Source organism: Cryptotermes secundus, unplaced genomic scaffold, assembly GCF_002891405.2.
Source record: "Cryptotermes secundus unplaced genomic scaffold, Csec_1.0 scaffold634, whole genome shotgun sequence".
Classification (NCBI taxonomy): Eukaryota; Metazoa; Arthropoda; class Insecta; order Blattodea; family Kalotermitidae; genus Cryptotermes; species Cryptotermes secundus.
The window spans coordinates 1,303,330-1,321,643 of record NW_019737091.1 but is presented as its reverse complement, the minus strand read 5'-3'; the positions used below and the strand labels follow the sequence as shown (position 1 = coordinate 1,321,643).

Below are 18,314 nucleotides of genomic sequence, written 5' to 3'. Positions count from 1 at the left end.
TGGAAACCCTCTCTGCATCCTTCATTAGGGATAGATACGGAGTAGTCACCGCAGGGTTGAAGTGGCGATTAGTCACATGGGAGGCCTGCAGTGTCCATTTTTAACCTACGGTTTGAGAATGTGAGTGACAGGTACGTGCAGTACTTGTAATGAGAGGCAACACGTAATTGCTTTCTGACATAAATCGTTTTACTACATACTGTAACCTTGTCAGGACCTGAACGCACAATTTTCCAATTATGTTATTGAAGAAAGATGAGGATAGAAGAGGAGTGTGATGAAAGAAAGGAAGGAGAGGAGGGGATAGTAGGCCTATTATAAGATTAAAAAATTAGTTGATGTAGAAGGAGGAGGGGATGATGAAAAGAAGAGGAGGTGTGGAGGCAATGTAAAACAAAATTAAAGAAGATGAAAACAGCAAGAAAATGGAGAAGGGAAATCAAGCGACAAGACTAAAGATTAAGGAACAAAATAAAAAATGTCTAAAGAAGGAGGAATTATTAAGGAATATTAAAAAAGAAAAAACTGGAGAAGGAAAATTAAAATACAGAAATAAAGAGGAAGAAGGAGCAAAATAAAAATGTCTAAATAAGAAGTTATGAAGTAGGCAGAAGAGGAGGAGAAGGGGAAATACTAGAAGAAGAAAGCCAAACAGAGGACAAGGGAAGGAAATAACTGGTCCGAAATTTAGACGCTTTCAAAAGAAAGCATAATTAAGTCCGCAGAACTGCTGAGAACTGAATCCATAAATTAACAAAAATATTTCATTAGATTACGTCAAATTTACGTCGTGTTTTTGGGTACAGGCAGGGGTGGATCAAGTTAGGTATTTGTGTCACCTTGAGTTTTCTGGTAAAATAAAAATTTAAAAAACGGAAATATACGAAATATTAATATAAGAATTTAAACTGTTATAATTCTTCTGTCCTGAATATTCTAAGGCGATTATTTAAAAGTAATATTGAGCTGCTTAAATTTAAGTTGGCTTGCAAATTTCCTGCCTCCCCCTCCCCTCTGGGAAAACTGGCTGTCCCTCCTTGAAAAATTTCTGGGGACTCAAATAGTCGTATTAAGAAATTAAATATATAATGTTAGTCAAACGTTTCGTGTTAGAGCTTAGTGTCATTAAAAAAGTAACGTATTTCGAATCTCCCTATACATGTCTTTGTGATGTGTTATTGGCCACCTAAAACTCAGCTCGGCTTCCAGATGTTTCGCATTTTGCAGATCACGAACGCAAACATCTTTACAAATCTTTGACGTCAATGAGTGACTTGACACCGTTCAATTTTGCAAAGGGAGGATGAAAGAGGAGCAAATACCTGTGTCTTCCGTTTCATTGAAGAATTATTAATGAACAGAATATTATAATTGCATTCATCTATTTGACATGAAGTTCAGTAGCTACCTTGACGAAATGCATCACGAATGAAGACGAGTTTTGACTAAGACGATTGGCGTAGTAGACCCATGTACTAAAACATGAACCCACATTCTGTCAGATTTACACGGCAAGTGTAAATATAGAAATATGTATAAATATGTATTGGAGTTTTCCGCTAGCTGTCAAATCATTTCACTCACTTTAGAAAAACTGATTAGACACAGGCAGGACTATGAATAGCTCTTACCCTAGTGTGAGGTCTGATATTCTCGCTGTCCAGACCGGCTCTGGGCCCACCGATCCTCATATACATTGGCAACCGGGAACAGTTTCCCAGGAGGTATAGTGGCCGCAATGTGAAGCTGCCCACTCAGCTCCATCTAGTGCCGAGGTCAAGAGTGGTGGAGCTATACCTCCTTGAAAATGAAAATAATTGTCACTTGAGATGTGACATTACGAAATTTTAATTTTACCAAAGTTTCGGAGGAACATTTTCAGGACAGAAGAATTCCGAATTGCACGGTGTCATACTCTAGAAGACAGCAATGTTGCACTACGCGAGTTACGAAAAGTGCAATTGCCACGATTAATTTGTCTGAAGAATCAAAACAAATGAGTTTACACATAAAGTATTGTTTCTTCATGAAATTCCACTTACCTTATCTCATAGCGGCCTCCGTAGTCTAGAGGTAACGTTCCCACCTCATGACTCGTAGTACGCGGGTTCAAATACCCGGCGGAGGTCGTCGAATTTTTAAGGGCGGAAAAATTCAGGGAACAAGTCCTCCGGGAGGGACTTTAAGCTGTGTGTCCCGTGTCGTAACTTTACGGCACGTAAAAGAACCTCATATCCCCAAAGGGGATTACTGAGCCAAATTCCAGAACGTTTCCGGCCCAACAATAGTCTCTAAGGCCTCTGATAGATGGAGGAAGCATTATAGACACCGTTAAGCAAGTGGCCGAACTCGCTTGCTCGGCGGGACTGATGGTACGCACCATTTATCGGTAGGGTATAGAGACTGGTAGAATATCATAGAGGGAAGCACAATAGATCAAACGGGTGGCGGTGCATGGGGAAACCCACCCTCTCTAAATAACTAAATAACTAACTACCTTATCTCATTCTCTATTTCAAGACAGCCAGTCATCCTAACCCATGTTCAAGAAGTCAGATATTTACACTACGTTTTTAATTATCCCCCTTCAAGGCATGAAACTGATACAGTACAATCCGCTGTAGGATTGGTACAGACTACAATATGTAATATTTAAAAGAAAAAAAAAAAAAAAAGCACCAACAAAATTATTTCTTGTTTGCTTTAGAATAATATGGAAATTAAAATACTTGCCGTTACACCTATTTTACCATGAAATTTCTGAAGAAATTCGCATTATCCCAAGGGTTTAGAAAACTACATTTGGGAGAACCGCGGCTCTGACGTCATATACTGTGTATACTGTGTTTGTAGTTATCAGAGATTATAATTTTTACGTTGAAGTATCGGCTAGTTCAGTATCCTGTTGCAAGGCACATACAGCGTGTATTCTCCAAGTTATAAAGTTCAGTACGATGCCAAGTTACAACTCAGTTTTAGATAAATCGTTGGCTTTAACTGGTTTAATTACTGGTAGAGGTCACCACATCTTTCAGAGTAAAGTCACTTGAATATTCCAGTCGAGGCTAAATTTTTAATTGCCTCCTTGAGTGGTGTATGAATGTATTAAGCGAGCGATTATACATGTGTGTGTGTGTGTGTGTGCGTGCGCGTGCGCGCGTGGGAATATGAGTACGTCTCTTGTATAATGACGATGAATACATATGTATATATGTGCGTATTTCATTATATTGTATTAAAGTTAAAGCTGCCCTTATGCTTAAATAATTAAGCAATACGCCATTAAGGCCTATAGGGGAGTGGGTGTATAGATCTATGTTTTCTTGACCTCGGGACTAGTTGGAGGTAAGTGGCCAGCTTCACAACCCGGCCGCTTTACCCCCTGGGAAAGTGCCACCGGTACCTATTGGATAGGAGGTTGGGTGAACACCAGAGCCGGTCTGGACCACATGCAGAAGAGAAAATTCTTGACTTTACCGGAACTCGAAATCTGACCCCGCGGTCTCCAGCCCGTAGCCAGTCGCTATCCCTCACCTTATTATATTGTATTACTGTTTTTCTTCATTAAAAGTCACATTCATGTGGTGTTCGAGCAAGTACGATCTTCGTTTTTGGTGATGCAGTAAAGTATTTTGAATGGACGGTAAACGTTGGTGAGACATGATTTTCCTTATACAGCTTCGCCCTGACTCCTACGGACATTCCTTTCATTGACTTAAAGATGGAATTACGCTGCCCTCATTAGCGCTAGGTCAACGTACATCAGAAGGAGACTAATGTAAAAATGCCTCGGGGTTACATGAATGTGACCGCAAACTTAATGACAGCAATATAAATTGCTAATGCACTAATAAATTATTCTCACAAGTAATTAAAAAAATTTACTTTCGACATGAGGATTACTGTATTCTGGGATATGACGCGATGCAGTCTGGCAGAAATTTAAGGAAAATGGAAAGAAAATATGCCTCCATTTCCAGAGCCGTGGATTAAACCGAGAAGGCATCTAGAAAGAAACAAGGAAACACATTGGTGCTTACGGATATTTGCCCAATACTAGGTTTCTTGTTCTTGTTGTCGGCTTGTTTGACTTGCTCTTCAACCCTAATGATGGATGCGGTACGTTCCTCCGAAACGTCGATAAATTTCTGGGCGTGTCATACCAGAATATACGTGGTAATACTCCCTGTAGTCACCATTGCCGATCACACTGGCCGCGCCGTCTGAGGCATAAACTGCCTTCACTCGTTCGAGCACTGGAATCGTGGGTTCCAGTCACACTCAAGCATGGACATCTTGTCTGCGTCTATGCTGTGTAGGTAGCGGCTTTGCGATGGACTGATCCCCCGTCCAAGAAATCTTACAGACTGTCTAAGGATTAAGAAACTTAAGTGAAACAAAGCGTTTCACGTATGTTCTGTGTTCTGAGTGGGAGCAACAAAGAAAAAAGATTCAAAGAGTCACCATTATGAGAACTTCAGATATACTGTATTTACTGTATTGAATGGCATATGGAACACGTGATACATTCCTATTTTTATACAGAACTATAAGGTTTATTTTGGACTCTATCCATCGTCTGTTATATATATATAAGACGGGCCCAACTGAGTAGGTCTATTTGCTCCATCCACCTGAGGACGGAGACAGATCCAGTCTCCGAAACGTTGTGGTTTTTTGCCTTCTAAAAGAAGTTATTGAAGGAAATATAGAGGGGCGGATAGAAGTGACCAGAAGACGTGGAAGAAGACGTAAGAAGATGCTGGATGACCTTGGAGACAGAATAGGATATTCTCATTTGAAGGAGAAAGCTCTATATCGCATTAAGTGGAGGAACTGTTTTGGAAGAGACTGTGGACCTGTCGTCTGACAGATTACTGATGAATGAATGAATATACCAGAAGATGAATAGAGTCCAAAATAAACCTTATAGTTCTGTACAGCATACAGCATCATCAGAATCCTTTCGAGTCTGTTCCATTTTTTTGTTCTTTCTTTCCTTTGACGTATTAGGACCTCTGGCCTCTTCCCATTCAGAATTAGTGTGAAACTATGAATCTTAGAGGTAGTTTGTAGGAATCCTTGGACGGGGGATCAGCCAATCGCAAGGCTGCTACCTGCATAAGGAAATATAAATACAGAAGAACGCATATATATATATTGTAACGTGTCGGCAAACCAGAGGAGTAACTTCTATGGAAACGCTACAGTAGACCGTTACAGAGGAGACAACAATTGCTCCATTGTAATTCTAACAGGAGTCTCCATGGTTATAACGGAGGGTTCGTTGCCTAACAGCGGGCAAGGTTATAGATAGCCCAGCTTCAGCGACAAACAGTCAGTCTCGGAATAGCATTCGACGAAGTCAGTCGCGGAACAGCCTCCAAAGAAGAAACTTCGGAATATCCGTCTGAGTCCAGTATCGCCGGGATATTGTAATCGGTCATTGTAAGCCTGCAAGTGCAGATGCCTGTAAAGTGTGTGTAAATGAGCGAAAGAAATAAATTCGCTATATACCAAAGGACGGCGTGAACTTATTTATAGCGTGACAGACAACCAAACACGCTACAATATATATATATATTTACGTCCCGAGCGGAATTCGAACACACGATCCCAGTGTTCAAGGGACGAAGACATTACGTGCCTTAGATTACACAGTCACTGTGACTGGCGCATTCCAATTGACTATAATAAGTGTGAGTATCATTATGACAAGAGGCCATACACATACCTTGAGTCCAAAGTTGTGTTCCAGTTAAGTTTAACTGTACTCATATAGGCTAATATGGAAAAAGTTAGTGACTTTAAATGTTACACGTATATAGTTGACCATTTTAAGCCGAATATAACAGCATAACCAATAAATAAGAATAGCCAAAATTGGATTCGATCAATCATTTTGAATAAAATATTCTTGTCTCCTATCATTTATTTACTTACTTACTTACTTACTTACTTACTTACAGCTGAGCCCTTTTGCAGGATCCACCAATTCTGCAGCTACTCAAGTATTTCCCAGCATTTTATGGAACCCGAAGGTTCATTACCGTGTTCACAAGAGCCCTCCACTGGTCCCTATCCTGAGCCAGATCAATCCAATCCATACCATCCCATCCTATCTCTCTAAGATCCAGTCTAATATTGTTCACCCACCTAAGCCTTGGTCTTCCCTGTGGTCTCTTTCCTTCTGGCTTTCCCACCAATATCCTAGACGCATTCCTCATCTCCCCTACTCGTACTACATGCCCTGCCCACGTCATCCTACTTGACTTGATCATTCTAATTATACTTGGAGAAGAGTAAAAGTTATGAAGAACATCATTATGCAGTTTTCTCCCATCTCCTGTCACTTCATCTCTCTTCGGTCGAAATATTCTCAACACCCTCTTCTCAAACACCCTCAGTCTATGTTCCTCCCTTAATGTCAGAGACCAAGTTTCACACCCATACAGAACCACAGGCAAGATTATAGTTTTGTGTATTCTAATTTTTATGTTTTTTGGCAACAGACGAGAAGACAAAAAGTTCTGGACTTAATGGTAACAAGCATTACCCGAGTTCAATCTCCTCTTAATTTCCTCCTGAATCAGGTTTCGATCTGTTATCGTTGTTCCCAAATATCTGAACTGTGCCAAATTTTCGAAACATCTGTTCCCTATCTTTATATCATGATTTTGCCCTGCATTTTGGTGACGAGACAGTAACATATACTTAGTTTTCTCAGTGTTTACTTCTATACCAACCTCTTTACTTGCGTCAATTAAAGTTTCCATGGTGCAAAATTTGTTACATCGCAGATAGATTCTCTACGTTCTGCACCTCCAGCCCCTCCGGTCATTCTGTCAAAAACAAAAACAAAACATCTGTTTTCTCAAGAAGAGCATATCCACAATGATATATACCTTAATATTACTTGTATATTACATTAATGGAAGTTCGTATTTTGGAGACCTGACGCCCCACTCTGCCCACCTTCAAGTGCTACCAGTAGGATGTGTCCCACGAGTTGAGAAACACTGATCAAGCTGCTCAAGACATTCTCTGCTCTTATGGAAACTAAAGGTTTAAGAGCGTCAGTAAATGTCCGCCATTGAAACCTATCCTGAGTCGCTTCATGCCAGTTCACTTTATCAACATCGGGGTAGGCTCAGGCCTGTTCCGATCATATACAGTAATCCTCATAAATCACCATCGCATCTTCTACTTAGTCGCCCAGTATCTCTGTATCACATGAGTTTGTAGGTCATGCTCTGCTTCGATTCATATTTGTGAGGTGTTCATGCCCTTAGTTTTCCCCATCCTTGATATTTCCGCCTACGTTCAAGGTCTGTGATTCATTTAGGATAGTTGAGTCGTGTGTCGTCAGTCTCGTGCAGTGTTATCAGCCACTCTAATTATTTATTTTAGTTTCTGTTGTTTAAATTCTTTTCTTATCAGTTTCAGCAAGTGCTTCATTTTCACATCAGTATAAAAACAATAGTAAAGTAAAGTAGGCAGCGCCATAGCTCAAGCGGCTAGTCACTGGCTTCCAACGGCGGCGGTCCGGGTTCGATCCCGGGTCTGGTCAAGTGGGATTTATGGTGGACAAAGTGGCGCTGGGGCAAGTTTTCTCCGAGTACTTCGGTTTCCCATGCCAATCTTCATTCCACCAGTTGCTCCACAATCACCCTCACCTATCATTTGAGGCTGGTACAATAGGCCAGAATTTGCCGCAGTACAAGGGACTTAGTCCCACTCCACTAGCATTAAAAGAAAAAGTAAAGTACGTAAAGCTATCCCTGTAACAGACCGTGAAGGCCCATAGGGTTTTAAGACGTTGAGGGTCCCACATTATCTAGACAATCGGCTTAAAGATGGCGGTAAAGTTGTCAGCCTTACGCGCCGGCAGCCCTTTACTCCCCAGGAAAATTATTTAATTCATTCCTGGTACTCATATCTGTTAGAGTCTGAGTCGACCCCATGGCCACAGTGGCGGCTGGAAGAATTAGGTCAATTGAAAAAATCCAGTGATCTCATCGGTACTTGAACACGCGCTATTCGGGCTTGTAGCATTTCGTTTAGTGGGGGGTGGAGTCCAACTGGGTCTACTCAACACGGCGACCACTACTTGGCCTATTGCAGCCTGCCTCGGGTGATTATGATGATGGAGAATTTGGTGGAATGAAGATTGGCAGCCCTAGCGCCACTTTGTCCACCACAAATCCTACTTGACCAGATCCGGGATCGAACCCGAGCCGCTGCGGTGGAAAGCCAGCTACTAGCCGCTTAAGCTATGGCGCGGCCGGCTTGTAGCATAGTGCCTCAACCAACTACGCTACCGCGTAATGCTCCCATAATGCCATAGTTTACTTCTAACGAAGTACACGATAGACGCATACTCTCCTGCGATTAATTATCTCTCAGTATCTTCAAAACATGCATGACAAACTCAGATAAACCTGCTACAACGAAAGGCAAAATATTAAACAAGTTGTGTCCTACCCTTTTAATTCTCCTCACTTATGTCACGACTGAAGCAACTGTAAACAAGAGCACGCGATGACTAGCAGCAGCGACATGTCATACTCAGTGCTAACGGTGCTAAAATTGTAGCTATATCGGCCATTAGAAGTGTAAATTATAGAACGAATGACTCTTAATGCTTGAACATACAAGCAACGTTTTAATAAATATGACTTCTCCATAATTGCCTAGTAGGTCTACTTACACGTATGTTCACCTTGCATTACATAACTCACAAAGTTACACAATCGGATTTTGCGATCTTTAATATTTTGATAAAATTTGTACCCTTGTACATACAGTTTCAACTACGAACTGTGAAAAGAACAAGCATGCAATAAATCTACTTGCCTATGAAGCAAAATTTTCTGGCGCAAAAGAAAAAAAAAATATGAAACCTGCCTTTCCTGAAAATTTATTGTCAGTTGAATATCAACAAAACTTACTAGTTACAATTGTACAAAATAGTGATCCACTCCTGAGAAAAATTTTAACAGGCATGGATACAGATACCAGAAGAAAGATTTGTTACATCGTAGCAATATTTAAAACCCAGAATAAGATGTTTCATAATATCATAGAAGTAATTATAATTTACTAGCATATACGTATATTGCAATTAAAAGGTTCATCAACGATCTTTATTACACATAAATAAATAAATATGTAAAAAGGTGTCACGTTTCTAAAAATAATTACCTGAATGCCCGACGTACAAGTATGTAGTATTTCCAGTGTATTTCGTCACAGTTTCGTAACCTTCCAAAAGTCGTGGCTGCTTCGTCCACAAATGTTCACATAGATTTGTTTACAGTTAAGAGATTTAAATAAAAGTTCACGATAGGCTTAACCTTTCATCATATAATATTCAGAATATTTTCATACAAAATTAGCCAAATGCATGTTGTGGAATTTTGCCACTCTACGTAGACAAAATTATTGGCCCAAATATTAGTGTGTTACTTTATTTTAATTGTTTTGTAATGTGTGAGTATTTTAAAATAAGTCATTTGTACATTTCTGAGCATAGTAGACGAAGTAAATTAGAAAAGCAAGAAAGTATTCATGTAATGTGTCCGTTATATTTGTCCGATTTCAACCAAGTTTGGACAGTAGAAAAAAAATAGTTAATTCCCCTAGTACCAGTTTTCATGAAACTATATGCAGCTGTTCACGAGTTATTTGTAGTTAGATGAACGCTCCAGGAAGACAAATTTTTCGCTACTTCTTGCTGCTTTGCAGCCAAAGATCGAACATTTCTCTTCTATAAATCTTACGCATTTTCACTGGAAGCAATAATCAGTTTTAAAGGCACGTATGAACTAAAAAATCAATAGAAATTCTTAATGGCAACAGGCACATGGCATGCCACGGGTATTGTGGTGGAACCTCGTGGTGATTTTTTGAGGCTTTTTAAAATTGCAGTAGTGCTAGGCAATTTCTGTGATGGGATCTAATTTTCTATGAAAACTTCAAGTTACATTATGTGAAGTTCTGTGTAATATATGACATCGTATTAAAAATTAAAGACTACACTTTCATCTTCCATTTCAGAACGGAAAAGACATAAAGCATATATGTAGGAATACCTGGCGGCCTTGATTATGTGTACTCGTTATTGTGGCGGCGTGCAGCGGTCAGACTGTTTATTAAACATGTCCCACTATGCTTTTTACTCTTAGGAATAGTATTTTATATTGCTTCATGCTGTGTGTAACAAAACAAAAAGACAATGTACATACTTTCACATATACCATTGACCTTGACTACGTTACCTTGGAAACGAAATCGACTGTTTCTGGGTAGGCCATTATTGGATGCCGAACTCCGAACAACAGACATCGGTCTGACCAGTAACGACGATTCCAACACAACTAGCATTTCGCTAACGGTCCCGTAATGCGTGTACCGTTATTTTCCTGAAGATTCTACCCGCGCCACAATATTTAGAGAAATTGTCGCCATCAACTACAGACATTTAAGAAAATCGCCTCAGCCCTTTTCGAGAACATAGTCGTTTAGGTTTTCTGAGGCCGTATTGAACGGTGGCTGTTTTTAGCGCTGCGATTTCCGTATTTACCGGGCGCCGACACATGACGGGCAAACTCTCGAATATGAATTAAATCCGTCCAGAGGTCCAGGCACGAGTGAAAATCCCATTGTACATACGTACAGACAGACAGACGGCATATAAGAAACTAATTTTTCGCATTCAAGGGGATCAAAAAATATAAATACGTCAAAATCTCGGAATCGATTAGCTTCCATCTATACGGTTATCATTTAGGTTATAATGTTTGGAACGTGAATTCTTATGTTCAACATTTATCCAGTGTGACTTATTGAAACGTTACACTGTCAATACAATGCCGCCTACCCATGACAGTGGCACCGGATTCTTCTGCATCAGTTGAGGTCCCTCTTGAACCCTTCTTTACACGCTTCTTATTAAAAACTATGATATTGTCATTAGATGACAGCTTATTTCTCTACCTTAGTGCAGAATATTTGGACCACAACCGGAGGAAACTATGAGAAAGCTGACGAAAACTACATAACCTGGAGCTTTATCATTTCTATTCTTAAACTGATACTATTTTTTTCCCCCTTGGCACTACAGCCCCAGTGGGCCTAGACCTACCTCCATGAACTCCGTTCACAAACTGATACTATTAGGATATGTAATTAAGAATCGTTCAATAGGCAGGACAACAAAAATTCTGCTCCATGGAGGTAATTAAATTGTGAAGTTGTTCTGTGTTTAATTAATTAAGCACCACCCCATGAAACATACAGGAGAGTGGAAGTGTAGCTCCACCATTCCTGACATTGGAACTAGATGCAGGTGAGGCCTCAGCTTCATGTTTCGGTTGCTTTACTCCCGGAGGGGAAATCTGATCTATAGCGTTCGGATATCACGGATTATTATTTTTATTCTTCAATTTATATTTGTATTGTTCTCATCTCTATTAATTCACTTGAAACATTGGACTTGACTTTAATTCTGACAAGAAAATTACGTATCCACAGGGGTCTGGTAGGCTTGACTCTAATCTCCTGCCCCTGTAAGCTCATTAAACACTTCTCTCTCACTTCCTTGACCTTTATCAAACTGTTTATCCGTCCTTTAAATCACGGACATTAAAAATATTCATACGTTGTCCTCAAACAATATATCAGGACCTCATTAGAGAATTTAAGATAAACGGCATAAAAAGGTATAATTATCCCTGTGCTTAACTAATTAATCATTACACCATGAAGGCTTATGGGGAGTGGACGTATAGACCCACGTTTTCTTGACCTCGGTGCTAGCTGGAGGTGAGTGGTCAGCTTCACGTCCCGACCACTTTACTCCCGGGGAAATAGACCCCCGGTACCCATTGGTTATGAGGCTGGTTGGGCCCAAGAGCAGGTCTGGACGGCATGGAGAGGAGAATAATCTTGTCCTTACCGGGACTCGAATTCATAACCCACTGCCATCCAGTCAGTAGCCAGTCGCTATACCGACTGCGCTATCCCGAAATTTAAGATAATGTAAATACACTCAGAAGATATCTGTCTTACACGTGGATATCTTGAGGGTCATTCTTGCACATGCGTCTTAAGATGAGAGTCCTTGAGAATGTAGGCAATGATGACGCAACTTTAGATTGGGCGTAGGGTAAAGTTACAAGAATTTGTCGGAAAGGCTGACTCCGGCAGGACAACCAGTATACTAATTAACATTAAAGAGGTCATTTTGCAATTCTCGGACATTTCATAAGTAGAATCTATCTAACTACAACGCCTAGTGTTCCACGGTTGTACGTATTTCTTGTCAGATTGTTTGGGAATTCTGAGAAAATTGGAATTAATGTGATATTTTATGAATGTTTTTGTCATTCTGCCCTTTAAGTCTATAACACAGAAAAAGAATTAGTCTTACAGGCCTATGAACGCTTAATTACTTCCACATAATGAAAAAATAATTCGGTCTAGAAACCCGAGATTAATGACCGTGAGAATCCGTTGCGCTGACCACACGACACTCTCTATCCGAAAAAAAAAACTGGCACTAACTTCGCCGACAAGCGGCGGTCGCTCGGTCGGTATAGTTCGCTTGTGGACTAAATACCACAGAGGAATGAAAAAATAAATAATCCAAAATTAACCGGACGTGATATGTCTAACGATATTCTACAATTGAAGCAAACATCTCGGTGGAGTGGTTTGTAGATCTATTTCTGCTTCGTATTCGGGAGATTTCCGGCCCGTTTCCTAGCTCGGAGACCAGCTACACTGAGCCATTCGTTATTGTCCAAATGTTCATCATACGGATGCTGGGACGTCAGCTTGGAAGACACCAGCTCATAACTAATCACAATCCTACCATAGTGCTACGTAGCATATGCAACAAAAAGATCCATAAATCCAGAGCGCCTTGATCGGGATAGCTCAGTCAATATAGTGACCAGGGTACAGGCTGCGCCACCGAAGAATTGAAGTTCGATTTGAGGCTGGGACAAGAGGTGTTTCTCTTCTCCACAGCGTCCACGCTGACTCTGCGGCAAACCAATCTCCTATCCAATGGGTACATGGGGCTCTTTTCCCAGGGGCAAAGCGGCCGAGACGTGAAACTCACCACTCTCCTACATCTTGCTCCGAGGTCAAGACTGCGCAGAGCTCTACCTCTATTCCCCTATAGCTTTCATGGCGTGGTGCTTAATTAAGCACAGGAACATTTTCACCTTTCAGCTTCATGCAGAAATTCATGGACCTCTATGCACGGCAAAGAAATTGGCCCAAGAACTTCTATCAAATTAATCGAAATTCCTCAAGTGATGTGGTATTCATTTCATGTAAAGGACATTTAAAATTCCTATTATTTCCTTGTTTCTGGCTGTTTAGTATGATTCGGAATAATTAATGAAAACTTTTGGCTTTTGAATAAATACTGCGTAAAACGTCAAATTTTCCTACTACTTACTTTTTTATTTTACCATGTTTTGTTGGAATAGAGGGTCTATAGGACTAGGAACAAAGTGGGTACTAGAAAAGATTTGAGATTTTCATATCGGTGACTATGAAGAATACCGTTTTCTGGGATGTGGCACCATGTATGTCTTGTGTGAAACCAGATAGAGAAATTGAATCCTCTGTTATTCTACTTGCAGCTTTGTTTCTCTTTGCAATTAATGGACAGATGTCCACAGCTATTCAAAAGCTTCTCATACAAGTTTTCATTACTGAAGCACTATGCAAGAGCAAAAGGTATAAAATTCTGAGCAGATGTCCAGTTTCTTCAGATGCATGGTAGTAAGGATGCATGCAAGTAGCCACCAATATTAACACCAAACGCTGTTTAAGCTTTTGAAGCTGTTCTTGAAGTACTAACTTTTCGAGTTGCAGCAGAGCAGTTTAGTGTTGCACACACGACTCTTCAGAAAGATCTTGATGTTAAAAAGAGAAGTTGTAATAAACATTTCTTTAAATATTAACACCAAACGCTGTTTAAGCTTTTGAAGCTGTTCTTGAAGCTTTTCGAGTTGCAGCAGAGCAGTTTAGTGTTGCACACACAACTCTTCAGAAAGATCTTGATGTTAAAAAGAGAAGTGGTAATAAACAGTTCTTTAACAAAAATAAATGTGTATTATGGACTGCATTCTCAACAGAAGAGGAAGACACACTGATGGATTACATTACCACAACTAGCAGTATTCATTACTTATTAGCAAGGAAAGAAATAATGAAACTAGCTTAGCAGTTTGCAAAAAAAAAAAAACTGTTGAAGATGTATCCTAACTCACAGGATATGAATGGACAAGCAAGTGAGCATTGGTCATTGAATTTATGAAAAAAATTGTACTGCTTCTCAGAGCAAGCTTCAAGTTACTAGCCTGACAAGAACTGTTACTTTCAATGGGCCTATCTGAGCCTCCAGAATACAGTGAAATTGTAGAAAACTATATACAATATCTGAAACTGTTTATAATGCTGATGGCAGCAGGCTGACTGCAGGTCACAATAGTCCTGATGTTATTGCTGTCTGAGGGAGTAAACAGGTGGGCAGTGTGACATCTGGAGAGAGGAAGGTCAGTGTCACCATCACTGGTGCATTACTGCCCTAGGAAATTTGATGTTTTTGGGTGTTCTCTTTATGAAAATGTTCTTGAATTTCTGGACCATTTCATTTACCATGTGAAACAAACAGAAGATCACAAAGTTTTCCTATTCTCAGACAATCAGAATGTCTAGAGAATGGTATTATAACGCTGAAATATTTTTCTTACACCAGTCCTAAGCTGCAGCTATTCAATAGAAGCAACTTGTCTAGTAGCTTCAGCTTATGGTGTCTTGGCTCATTCATAAAGTTCTATGGTATGGCAAGCAGCAACTGAATATTGAAAAACCCAGGAAACCTATCTATATTTACAGTGGTCACCTAACTCATCTGGCATGCCCTTATGCTTTCAGTCCATCCAGTATCCAGTCTGAACTTTCAATTGTTCGTTTGTGGTAGGTCAGTTCTAATATACAAACAGATGAAAAATTTTTAAGTTCATTTGTTTTGGAGAGGCTTGAACCAGCAGTTCAGGAATCAGCAAATGGGACTGACCATTTCATTTCAGATTGATAAGTCTGTTGCACCTATGGCTTCATTCAAAAGAAAATCTGCATATTTCACCACCAGCATCAACTCCAAATCTGTCAAGAACAAGATTCTTTTGAAGAGATTCGACCACTTCTTAAAGCACAATCAAAGGTAGTAAAGGATATATAAAGAAAAGAAGGCCAATTGAAGATTTCAATGGATACTCATCAGAAGAATGAAGTTGAGGTATTGGAGTAAAAGAAAAGAATCAAAGCACAAGAAGGAAAAAGTAAGTCTTTTTGAAGAGAAACAGAAAGAAAAATAAGGCATAGTGGAAACAGCCTGTTGAATTTAATTTTGAAGATGAATTATTTGGTGCTTTTGATAATATTTCTGATGACAGAAGCCACCTTAATTCAGTTACAGGTAAATTGAAATATCATTATCAAGATGAAATAAAAGGTGTTTTCCTTGAATTTTATATTCCTTTGCAGCATGGAAAGTGCAGCTTAATATTTGTAGTTTTTGCCACAGAGAAATAAGGAAACAGTACATAGGTGTAACTGTGTCCAAGAGAAAGGGAACATCAATGGTGAAGTTCACAAGGAGGGTCAGGAAAAGTTCTGTGCTTGTGTAGCCACGGAGAGATTACAATTATGAAATATAGATCGAAGATACTGTAGCTCCTTTTCCAAAACTAATGAAAAGTATAAGTGGTGGCATGATATTTCCCGTTTCATTTGCAGGACTCCATGTCTGTCAAGATTCAGACCCATTTCTTATTTTTTTCATCCTTCCTTTTACTCGTACATATTACAAATGACAGAACTTCAAAAATCGTCCATGAGGTGTCTGTTTAATTTTTTAAAATTACAATTTATTTTTTGTGAATTTAAAAGTGAGTGTCTGCAGAACATAGAAGTATTTTAGATTGTTTCATTTGAAGAATTAAAAGGTTTTTCATCCGTTTTACATATCACTTACTGAGAAGTATAATGTAACGAATTGTGTACCCTTGTACCTTGGGCCACATGGTTTCTTTCTTAAAAACTGGATTTCTACATTTTCTTCATATTTTAAAAAATTTGGAAAAAGTGAGAAGACTGACTTTTGTCTGTTTAAAGTAGCTAACAGTAAAGTGAGTAGATGGAATTTTATACAAGTAGTTAACAAAAAAGAATCTTGCCTGAAGTACAATGGTTCCCTTGTAATCAGTTGGCTTGAGATGACATTCTTAAGTTTATTGCATCCTGGCTGATGTCCGGATGATATGTGTTTTCAGAGTGATGGAGAAGACAAAGTTGAAGCACAACAGCAAAAGAAAGGAAAGGTCATTAAGTTTGGATGGCTGGAAGGAGTATTTGTAAGTTAATACTTGTACTAATTGTCCTAGAATATTCAGGATGACAGAATATTTTATTAAAATTACTTCTAAATTTAAATCTTAATGTTTAGTAAATTTCCTTTTTTTCTTAAGTTTTGATCCCCCTCCAGAGAAAATTAAGGTTGGGGGGGGGATGATGTCGGGTTTCCTCTCTGAAACCTCCCATGAATGTTAATGTAGCTAGTATATTAGATTCCAATCTGTAGCAAATGCTTCAATACAGAAAATGAAATATATGAAGAATGTAAGAGTAACCATTTGTCTGTCAATATATATAATAATGACTCAGGTACATAGGTGGTTCAAAGTTAATCTGGACTTCATTTTCATCCTGAAGATGTGGACACAGAAAAATAGAAAGGTTTTTATGGACAGTTGATGGCAACACCGCACTCACTGCCTGGTGGCGATGTATCTTGCTTCTGTGCATCAGAGCACCTCAAAGATGGCATCATGCCGTGTCACTCCTAGTGTAGAACAATGCTGTGCCATCAACTTCCAAGTGTAGCAGGCAATCTGCATAGGTTAAGTAAATATTATGATGAAGTCCTGTCACTTATCAAAGAATGATTGCCACAACACTTTTTCTGAAAGCCACGAAGAAGTCACCAACTGGCCACATATATTCAGCTGATGGTGGTCACAGATGCATATATTCATCATGTTAAATAGCTGTTTTTCAAAAGCAGGGTAATTACAGAGTCTGATATTGCATCTAAAATGTGTCACTAGTTTCAAAATATGATTAGCAATTTGCAAAAGAAAGTCTGGGAATCAGTAACAGAAGGTCAATGTACTGCAAGACAATGAATATCTGCATACTTGAGATTTGATTTTCACATGTTTGGACCACTAAAGGAGCAACTATCATTGCAGAAATTCTATGCGAATAATGAACTCAAGTGAGATTGCTTTGAAATGGATAAATGGCGATCCCAGAACTTTCTCGGCTCCTGATATCCATGCCCTGCCATGATGATGACAAAAATTAGTCGGTGTAGAGGGACACTGTCTAGAAAGGAAGTGACAGTTGCAATTCTGGCCTGTGTACTCTTTCTGTAGAAAAATCAAGTCCAGGTCAACCTTGAGTCACCCTCATAATATAAGAAATGATAGTAATGTTTTTGCAACCTTAGAAATTCTTAGCAAGTGATATCGAGAAGTGTATTAAAATATTTGAAGATATATATTGCATAAAAGTAAAGGCTTGTCATCAAAACCGAACACTTTGTATAGGGAGTGCGATGCAAACAATCTAGTTACATTTAAGGTTCAGCAAGGGCTAGGATGTACAATGTGAACATAGGGTTTATTTATACCATGGGATTTGATACCAAGGAGAAAGCAGTGCAAAATTTCTGTGTGGTCATGGACCTAGAACCATCACCAATGTTTGATTTTGCAGCAAGATACTATGGTCTTGTTGGTGTGTTCAACTAGAAATGCTTTGTAACAGGCAGTGGAAATGAATGACTCCACAATTTTTCCTACTACTTTTGACGAGTCTTGGCAGGTCACTGATAGAGTTGTTACTGCTACATCCTACAAAATTGGTTGAACGATTGATGTAGTGTGCCTAAGAGAATATTGCCATGGCTATCACATTCAAACAAAGGAGACATCACATTAATTACATCGTTATTGATAACAGTAATATTCGTTTTGTTATTATTTGATGAGAAGTAATTTATACAGGATCGCTGAATTGTCTTCAGAGTATTGTGTCTGATGAGAAGTAATTTACATTGCATCACTGAATTGAGGTGAGGACACTGATCTTGGTAAAAATTAATTTACATTGGTTCACTAAATTTAGCTGAAAGCAGTGCTGCTGATGAAAAATAATTTTCA

The 18,314-nt window shown here is 39.2% G+C and overlaps 1 protein-coding gene across 1 annotated transcript in view; it reads left to right on the top strand.

Annotated features, from left to right (window-relative positions):
- Positions 1 to 18,314, top strand: part of LOC111870153 (bumetanide-sensitive sodium-(potassium)-chloride cotransporter) — a 92,878-nt gene that overhangs the window by 32,167 nt on the left and 42,397 nt on the right. Inside the window, exon 2 of the mRNA XM_023862205.2 lies at positions 16,362 to 16,442. Coding sequence (XP_023717973.1) covers positions 16,362 to 16,442 — 81 coding nt within the window. The remainder of the gene's footprint in view (positions 1 to 16,361; positions 16,443 to 18,314) is intronic.